The sequence below is a fragment of the Cyprinodon variegatus genome, unplaced genomic scaffold (assembly GCF_000732505.1).
Source record: "Cyprinodon variegatus isolate N-32 unplaced genomic scaffold, C_variegatus-1.0 Scaffold209, whole genome shotgun sequence".
Classification (NCBI taxonomy): domain Eukaryota; kingdom Metazoa; phylum Chordata; class Actinopteri; order Cyprinodontiformes; family Cyprinodontidae; genus Cyprinodon; species Cyprinodon variegatus.
Genome location: NW_015150662.1, coordinates 1,079,748 through 1,089,387, shown reverse-complemented (window position 1 = coordinate 1,089,387; position 9,640 = coordinate 1,079,748). Strand labels below are relative to the sequence as shown.

Below are 9,640 nucleotides of genomic sequence, written 5' to 3'. Positions count from 1 at the left end.
ATTTTAGATAGATATAGTATTATTGATACAGAAGTCCTGGCTTATTGAAAGGTATGATTAACACCTGCTTGAATGTTATTTCACAGAGGTCCTTATAATCTGGCTAAAGCATTGCAATGATTATTGTGATTTATTGATTATGACAAGAATTCTTTGTGTTGTTTTTTTTTTTAAATCTGCATTATTTTGTTTTAAAACTCTTTGTGCAATTCTGAAAGAAAAAAAAAAAGATCTTTAAGTGCAAGCTTTATTTTTGGACCTATTTTTTACCAGGTGACACAAAACAACCTCAGAGCAAGACAACTGACTGCGTAGATATACAGCAATCCATGGATTATCTGGATAAGTACGTTATTTTAAATCCACTGCAGATCTTTAAAAATCATATGAAATAAAAACGATAAATAAAAATTTTAGTGGATGAAAAAATGTTCTAACATTCCGTCACGTCCTTCTTTGTTTAATGTAAAATTGTTTAGCTTGTTTATTTTAATTTCACTGCTGCTGCACCTTGAGCTAATAGGATATCTACGATCTATTCCAGCATGTGCATTTTTTGCGGCAACAAAGATGAGTCGTTCACAGAGGATGGGTTGGACCTTCATTACTGGAAGCAGTGTCTGATGCTGCGGCGCTGTGATGAGTGCAGACAGGTACGATCCTTCCTCCATATTATTGTATAATCCTTTAGGTTTGGCACTTGCTTTTTTGTAACCTTTTTAAAAGTAGTTCATTTGAGAGTCTGTTCCACTGAGAGCCCCTCTGTATGTGTTTGTTCTGTTCACAGGTAGTTGAGATAGCGAGCCTCACGGAGCACCTGCTGCGGGAATGTGAAAACAGGTCCAAGTTCAGCCAGTGTCCACGTTGCTCAGAGGCTGTGCTCTCTGAGGATCTCAGTCGCCACGTCAAGGGTTCAAACTGTAACCGTAAGTCATATTTGGTGCATTGAAAGTCTTTACAATGTTCTAGGGAAAGAAAACAAATCATTTTGTAATATGTTGCTTTAAAGGCTACGACTCAACTAGAGATGATAGATATTTTCTTTGTATGTTCAGTGAGTTGATCCAACTACTGAATCTAATCTGTAAATAAATCAGCAACGCCTAACATGATAAAGGCAATGCAAATAGCACAAACAAGATAATTCCTCCTAGGTGGCTTAAAATAAAATCATATCACAAAAATAAATACTGCGTGTTCATCAAAATTATATATTCAACAAACAGCGATGGTGAAATAATACATATGTAGCTTTCTTCTCTGTTTTTTTTTTTAACCATTTGCCCCAAATTCGTGTTTTTTTTGTTTTTTGTTTTTTTAGAAGACTCTGTGAAGTTGATGTGTAATTATCTTTTATAATCAGCTTTACAGATACACATTTTCTGTGTCAGATGAGACATTTTCGTTTAAAACTATGTTTAAAAACCCATGAATTTATATTCCTGTTACGGCCTATGCTGTCAGCAGCCATATGCTATGTAAATAATTAAGCTCTGATCTGTTTGCATTGCCTTTATGTTAAGGTCTGCCTATCGCCATCTTTCATGACAAGTTAAAATAAATTTGGTTTTAATCACTTCTTCATCTGTATTTTACTGTTTGTACAGGTTTTATTGGTTTCCTGTAACCGCATGGTAGTCTGTTTAAATGTATGATGTTTGTGTTCCAGCGCTTGTTTTAGGTAAAGGCTCCACCTCCAACCACTGTCCTTTATGTCACAACAACTTTCCACCAGGAGAGGAGGTGAGATTGCATAAACATCAACAAACTGGAATGGCTTTGCCTTTGTATGCTAAAATATGTTTTTTTTTGTCTTTTCTTTATACCTTAAGCAAAAGAGAAAAGATACTACATAATAGTAGACTTTAGGCCCAAACAGGTGTCAGGCTAAAACACATATTTTCACAGCCTTTCTCCTTAAATGCTAACTTAACATTCTTTGCTTTTCAATTCAATTTATTTATTGATTATTGAATGGAATTGAATATTATTGATTAAAAGATGCTCAGTGACGCGGTGGGTAGCGGTTCCGGGTTCGATTCCCGGCATGGGGTCTTTCTGCATGGAGTTTCCATGTTCTCCCTTAGCATGCGTGGGTTCTCTCCGGGTACTCTGGCTTCCTCCCACAGTCCAAAAACATGACCTTAGGTTAATTACCTATATTCTCCTTAGGTGTGAGTGTGTGCATGAATGGTTGTTTGTCTCTGTGTTGCCCTGCGATGGACTGGCGACCTGTCCAGGGTCTACCCCGCCTCTCGCCCATTGACAGCTGGAGATAGGCACCAGCACCCCTTGTGACCCCACTTGGGATTAAGCATGTTTGAAAATGGATGGATGATTAAAAGTTTTCTATATAAGGAAAACCAGTTGGTTGCATCGACTCGAAGGTAATCCCTCACACTAAGCATGCTTGTAGCTACAGTGGAGAGAAAAAAAACTCCCTTTTAACAGGAAGAAACCTCCAGCAGAACCAGGCTCAGCGTTAGCGGCCATCTACCGAGGTCGGCTGGGGTTTAAGGAGAGAGAAGCAGACATAGAAAAAGAAGATACAAAAGGCAACTGTAGAAGGTGGCCCCCTCTAGGAAACGCACAGCCAGGCAATTCCATTCGTTTTAGAACATAATCAAGTTTCCATTTTCTTTTTATCCTTAAAACTAAGATGGTTTGGCTATTTGCCATCTAGCCAATGTTTAATCAGCAGAACATTGCTCTGAACATCCTTTATTGTCTAAAGAACGTTTATGATCATGACAAAGATTATTTACTGCCTCCTATGGACTTAACAACCTTTACAATAGTTTCTTGATGTCTCTGGAACATGTTGGGTTAATCTTACTGCACAGGAACTAACATATAAAACTCCCAGAAAGACTTTGTATGTTTCCGTCACTGCAGCAGACTTCCATGTTTCTTTGACACAAGCTAAGAAAAATGTTCTGCACAAAATAGTAATGAACTGTGTTTCTCAATCCTTGCAGAATATGTTCAGTGGGCTCAAAAGATATTTAGTCAGCCACTTATTGGGAAAGTTCTTCTACTTAGAAATATGAAAGAGGCCTGTAATTTTAAACATAGGTACACTTCTACTATGAGAGAGAAGCTGAGGGAAAGAAACAATCCAGGAAATCATATAGGATTTGGAAATATTGGTGGAAAACAAGTGTTGTGTCCATAAAAAAAGTTCCACTCAATACTTTGTAGCATCACTTTTGTTGATAATGATAGAGGTCAAATGTTTCCTGGAAAGCTGCAATCAGATGGAACCTGGTGTCAGAGATAATTTCACCCCTGTGCATTTCAGACCGCTTCATCGCTCTTGCCCATTCAGTTTGCTTAGGAATACTATGTTAATCCACTGCCCTTGCTGCCGACACCATGTTTGACGGGAATACAACTTAAATCTGTACCAAGCTGGTATTTTGATCCATTCCTCCACACAGATTTCCCATAGAGCACTGATATTCTATTCATTTTCTATGGGTTTGAGGTCGGGAGACTGGCTATGCCCCTCCAGGACCTTGAAATGCTTTTTGTCGAGCAACTCCTTCATTGCCTGAGCGTTGCGCTCTCAATCATGGAAAAGAGTTTTTGGCTTAAAAATCTCCCCATACGTAGCCTCATTTATTATACCCTTAATATGGTGAAATGATATGATGATATGGTGAAATGATGTTTCTACCACCATGCTTGACAGTAGGTATAGTTTTCTTGTGATGCAACTCAGCTTTCTTCTTCCTCTAAACAGGACAAATTAAGTTTGTGGCAAAAATATCTGTTTGGGTTTCATCTGACCACATGATATTATCCAAATTCTCTTCTGGATCATCTATATCCTCTCTGCGTCAGACAGACCTGGAAATGTACTTTCTTAAGGTAGGGGACATGCCTGGCACTGAAGGATAAAATTCCATCTCCTCGTAGTGTTACTGATGGTATCATCCCATAGATCATTTTGATCTATGGGATGAGATGTTGCCTGGGCCCCCAGTCGAGGGTGATTATCTGTGGTCAGATATCTCTTCCATTTTCTTTCAATGCTGATTTATTCCCACCAGCCTGCTGTCTATTGTAGCTTCACTCTTCCAAGCCTGGAACAGGTCTAGTTTTCTTCCTGGTGTCTTTGGTCTTTGCCATGGTTAAGTTTGGAGTCTGACTGTTTGAGGCTGTGTCTTTTCTAGAGATCATGATTGGAAATAGTTGTCATAATACAAGTAACAATTTAAAAACCCTACATTTACTGTATTTTAATTGTGCATAGTTGCATTGGACCCATGATGAAAATTACAGACCTCTCTTATCTTTCCAAGTAGAACTTCAGTGGTTGACCAAATACCTTTTTTTGCTGCGCTGTACATGCCTCAGTGTTCAATTGATTGGGGTCAGTAAATAACATTTAGCGTAAAGTTTGCATCTTTTCGTTATCCTTTTTGATCAAATGTTTAAAGAGCTTTCCCCCTGCATTGCATCAGAGCAGAATATGTAGTTTTAATTAGAATTTATACTAAATAAGTGTAATTAGATGTAAACAGTCTAACATAGTATCAGCTGCACCAGAAGCCACTAGATGAGCTATTTAAGCTAGTTTAAGAATACATCTAGACAAACACAAAAAAATGAATCAGCAAAAATTTGAGCTAGAGAATAAATAAAAAATAAGACTTGAAAATTAATTTTAGTATCATTTACTGCTTACAAGCTTAAAAAGGGTCCAATTCTGTGTGCCTCTGCTGTGAGTTTAAACCTGATGAAAGAGCGCAATGTTAGTGGGAGGAAGGGCAACCAGTCAGCCTTTGACTGGCCTACAGTCACCTGTGGTTGTCCTGGTCAGGAAGGTTTTCTGAGATGGAAGAAACTCACTGTGCCGTTTTTGTCACGACTCCAGGCCTGGAAGGCTCACCTCATGGGCAGAGAGGGCTGTAAACAAAACTCACGCAGAACCGCCGTGTCCCAAAGAACCCATCCAACACAAGGTAAAGCATTCATCCTCCTCCTGCCTACATGGCAGGCAGAATGTGAGAGGTAGAGTTCACACTTGTGGGTTAAACTTTTATGGTGTAACGTTTTCTCCCCCTTGTCATCCTCCAAAATATAGACTTAGAATTGTCGCAAGGTTATCTAATTTATGTTTGATTTTTCAAAGGAACTCTTCATTTTTTGCCGGTTGTTTTTGTTGGCTCGGTAGGTCAGTGTTTAGTGTTTTAAGTGGGGTGTGGGGGGGTGGGGGGGAGGTCTGATTTAGTCTGATTTAGACAGAGAAAACTAGAGGACTGTGCTGCAGAGACAAACAGTCCCTAACTTATGTCTAATTGATTTTTACAGCAATAATGGGAGATTTTTGCGTTCTTTTATTTTATATTGCTTGTGCATCTTGTAGGTTGACCAGATTTGCATCTTTTATTTCTGTTCCTCTCCCAGAAATGGAAATAATATCCCGCATTTGACTGGAAAAAAAAATAACACATAAATATTCATAGGCGCTTTTCCTAAATGCAAAGAAAGCAGAGCTGCAGTCATTATGTTAGACAGATGCACCAGTGCCCTACGTCTCCGCCATCGTCGTCACCAACCTGCACATGTTGCTCTTTTCATTTTCTTTGTTAATGTTCCCTTTTTGCAAATATAGCACTGATTGATGTCCATCGATGTCCTGGTGCTGGATAATTGCCAAACATACTTGCTTTCACAAGTAGACAATTGTGGCTGTTTCTATATGTTCCACCTGGTTATTGTGTATAAAACTATTGCAAGTAGCTCTTTTGGGGGGGGACAAAAAATTTGCGATTGACATGAAAACGGAGGTAAAAAAGGAAGAGGTAATAGGATTAAGAGAGGGAGAAAAAGAGAAGAGAAGAAAACACAAAAAATGCACAATAACTTATAAAAGTCTTTCTCCAAACCTGCAAGACATGAGAATTAAGATAGAAAAAAACACATTAGCCTAAACATGACAACAAAGGGAGTATTAAAGTTATAGTGGAGGATTTTTGCAGATTTTTGAAAAGGCCCGCCTTCTCCACTTTAAAATGGTTAATGGCCTGTACTTATAGAGCGCTTTTTCAAGTCAGGAGACTCAACCAAAGTCATTTACACTACATTCAGTCATTCACCCATTCACACACACACACACACTGATGGTGGCAAGTTACATTGTAGCCACAGCTGCCCTGGGGCTCACTGACAGGGCAAAAATAGGGCCCATGCACAACCCTGAACCCGCTCCAGAGAGGGTTTCTCTAATAAACACGTGCGAGGGCATGCATGAGCCCATTTCTCCTCGTGCTGTTTAAAAGTTGTTTTTCTAATAGCTCAGACAAGCTTACTGTGTCCAAACGTACGCCCTAACCCCTAAATCCCTCAATCACTATTTAGAGTGGGGACTATATAGTGGACTTTATAGCATTCTCGGTAACTTAGTGTTCGTACAGATGATCACTGCTTTTTGCTCCCTGTTGATCACGTAACTACTCCTCCAACGCGCAGTGTCTGCGCCATCTTTGTTATTAGTCGCCGCTGTCAGGTAGCAGCAGCATTATGGGATTTGCTGTGACAGCAAATCCCATAATGCTTTGCAAGGAGAACTCTGTGCGCAGATCATTCCAGGGTATATCTGCCTCTTCTGAGGCCTTTCTTGTCTACTTTGTAGACACTTTTTCTCCTACGACCCTCTGCCATTTTCAAAGAACCACGGTGAGCTTCAATGATTGGCTGAAACCGTAGCTCACCACAGATATACACGGGAAAGTGCGCATGCGCAGAAAAAGATAGCTAACGGAGAGAGCATGTTGGACGGCTTTACGTAAACATATCACCAGAATAATTGACAATTAGGAGAACCACTTATTTAGATAATCCACCCGCAAAGATCGTCCTCTATACCTTTAAATATGTTTATGAAATATGTTTTTTATTTAAAATATTTATTATTTAATTAACTATTAAACACATATTGCATACATATTTTTGCAATACAATCCATAAGGTCTCCTTCAGCCATATTCAAAGCTATGGTGCTAAAGCCCCTCGGAGCTGCAGCAACAAGCCCATGGGCTCCATCAGCAGCCAGTCATGCCTAAAGCAGACCCAGTTGTGGGTCCAGAAACCTGAGGCCTAGGGGGACACGACCTCGAAGCACAGACTCCACAGTGTCAGGGGCCCAGGCTTCGGCCAGCAGCTGGCAAGAATGAGATGACACCCAGCGAAGCAGCCAGCCCTGCAGAGAAAGAACCAACACCTGCAGAGAGAGTATGGAGGGGAGGAAACCGGCTCCATTAACGTTTGGGGCCTACAATGGTCCATGCATGGGGGCAGCCTAACACTTAACCGGACAATAAGACAAAAACACCCACCCTTTTACCCTCACACAGATTTGTACGGACACTCAATAAAATGACACTCAGACATTGAACACATGCTTACACTCCTCATACATACACTATCTTTGCACCTCTAGACTTGAACCCCCTGAAAGGGAACCAACCCTTAGACCTAGGAGGAGATCCCCACCCTCCCAGGGTGAGAAGAGTGAGGAAACTCAAGCTATAACTTCAAGAAAGGGATAGATACCCGCTACAGTGCAAAAACAGCCCAGGTATAACGGCACCTGAACCTCCGACTGCCATGCCCTAAAAGAGATCCCCCGCAGCGCCAGCCATGACCTCCCTGCAGCACCCCTACATAGTCCAGATTTTACAACAAAGTAAGATGGAAAATAGGTTTAAATAAAATAAACCTCAGCCACATCAAAGACTGATTCTCAGAGAGCTTTTTGTTAAGTTTGCTGAAATTGTTTTTGTCAATTTGTTATGAGAGGAGCATAATGTAAAGCAACAACATTAAAATGAGTCACAAATGAAACGCAAAGCTAAAAAAGTCTGTTCTGCATCCCAATTTTCGCACATCTGTTTTTTTTTTTATTTGGTCACCGTAGCTGCAGTAAATATTTGGTTTTCACATTTGTTGATATAAGAATATTAAAAAACATACCACATTGAATCCTTTATGTAGTTTCTTATTAAAGAACCAGACTTCTAGAAGCCAACACTATTAATACCAACATGAAATAAAGAATAATCTCATATTTTTGACTTTCATAAATCTTTATTTTTAGATTGCTTGGGAAAATCTCCACATTTCTATATATTGAAACTAAAAGAGCATGTAAGCAGATTTGATGATCTCTGATGTTTATTGCTGTGAAAGGATCCCTTTCAGTGTGCGTGTTTCTCTGTCCAGGAAGGGCTGCTGGAACAAAGCAGTTGTGGCCGTTCAGAGCTGGAGTTGGAACCAGAACTGGACCAGTGGGCCGAGGCAGCCGGATTCCATCCCTGACACCCGGTGCAAGAAGAAATGCGGCTGGAAAGCGATGAAACTGGTCCGACACAAACTCCATCGCACTTCAGTTGAAGCGATAGTTCTTCTGAACAAACAACCTGATTCATTTGAGAACACCAAACCGCATTAAGACAATGAAGTTTAGCCTTTTATATTTCACCTGAATAACTCTTTCCTTTCCAAAGGTTTAACCTACACCACCAAACACCTGTAGGGCCAATACGCATGACCTCACTGTGTGCTGGTAAAACAAGGCTTCTGGCCTCCTAAGCTCTTATTTTTCTCACTGCTTTTTGAAGGCTCCGTATTCTATTTAAATAATAATAAAAAATAAAAAAAAGTTTTACTATACAGCTCTTAACAGCTTAGAGGATGACAATTATACTGGGAAAATACAGCCACAGTGAGGATGTGCTTATCTGTATTCTAAGCTAATGGTTTAAATTCAAAAGTACACGATGCAGCGTTTTCCAAGTTTGCAGCCAGCTCTGCTTAGTCATCTCTTACGTTATAGACAATGCCGGCTCTCCTCTGGTGCACGGTTTCACCAAGCTGAGACAGCACTGATTATGTCACCATGAAATCATCGAGGATATTTGGTCGCCAAGTCTGTTAAGTAAACCTTCTGTGTAAACTTCAAGTCAGGTTTAAAGATTTTTTTCCCCTACTTTCTTTGATTTGACTTGACGTTAGGACAAAAATACCACTTTATTATCCATTTATTCATCACACAGGTAAAACCGTATATTTGCACACTGTACACTTGTTTTGTTTATATTTACTATCCTACATTAAACACAAACATTTCTTTGTTAGGTAGATACGATTACCTAAATAATTTGTTTGCAACGAGGCAGAAAAAAGAGAGTGGAAGTTTATTTATTAGTTTCTTCTGATTGAGAAGCTTACATACAGAGATTATTCATTTTCCTAAAAAGCCCAACTGTTGATATTGTGATTTTATTCATTTATAACATTTGAGTAAAATGAGGACACAGTAATTTCTACTGCTTCCTTGTGTAGCTTTAAAAATAAATAGGAAACAGTCAAGATATAAGGAAGAGAACTGTCTGGATTATTCAGAAGCATGAAGGTGTCATCCATCTGTTCCTGAAATCCTACAGACGTGAAACTAACCTGGAAGTTAATGTTTGGCTAAAAATGGTTTGGCTATTAAAAACTGCAGGCAAAGCTGATTCCATCCAGTCGGTTCTGTCAGGAGGAACAGGGCAGAGCTCCAGCAAATTATTGGGAGCGTTTGGTAGAAGGACACAAATCATTTGAGTGAAGTCAGACAGTTTAAAAAAAA

At 39.6% G+C, this 9,640-nt stretch overlaps 1 protein-coding gene across 1 annotated transcript in view; it reads left to right on the top strand.

Moving 5' to 3' along the window:
• cep104 (centrosomal protein 104kDa) overlaps positions 1-9,262 on the top strand; it is a 56,397-nt gene extending 47,135 nt beyond the window's left edge. The window contains exons 17-22 of the mRNA XM_015380195.1: positions 274-346; positions 545-653; positions 788-926; positions 1,670-1,743; positions 4,883-4,970; positions 8,233-9,262. Of these exons, the coding sequence (XP_015235681.1) occupies positions 274-346; positions 545-653; positions 788-926; positions 1,670-1,743; positions 4,883-4,970; positions 8,233-8,366 (617 nt within the window). The 3' untranslated portion in view covers positions 8,367-9,262. The remainder of the gene's footprint in view (positions 1-273; positions 347-544; positions 654-787; positions 927-1,669; positions 1,744-4,882; positions 4,971-8,232) is intronic.
• Positions 9,263-9,640: the final 378 nt, after the last annotated feature.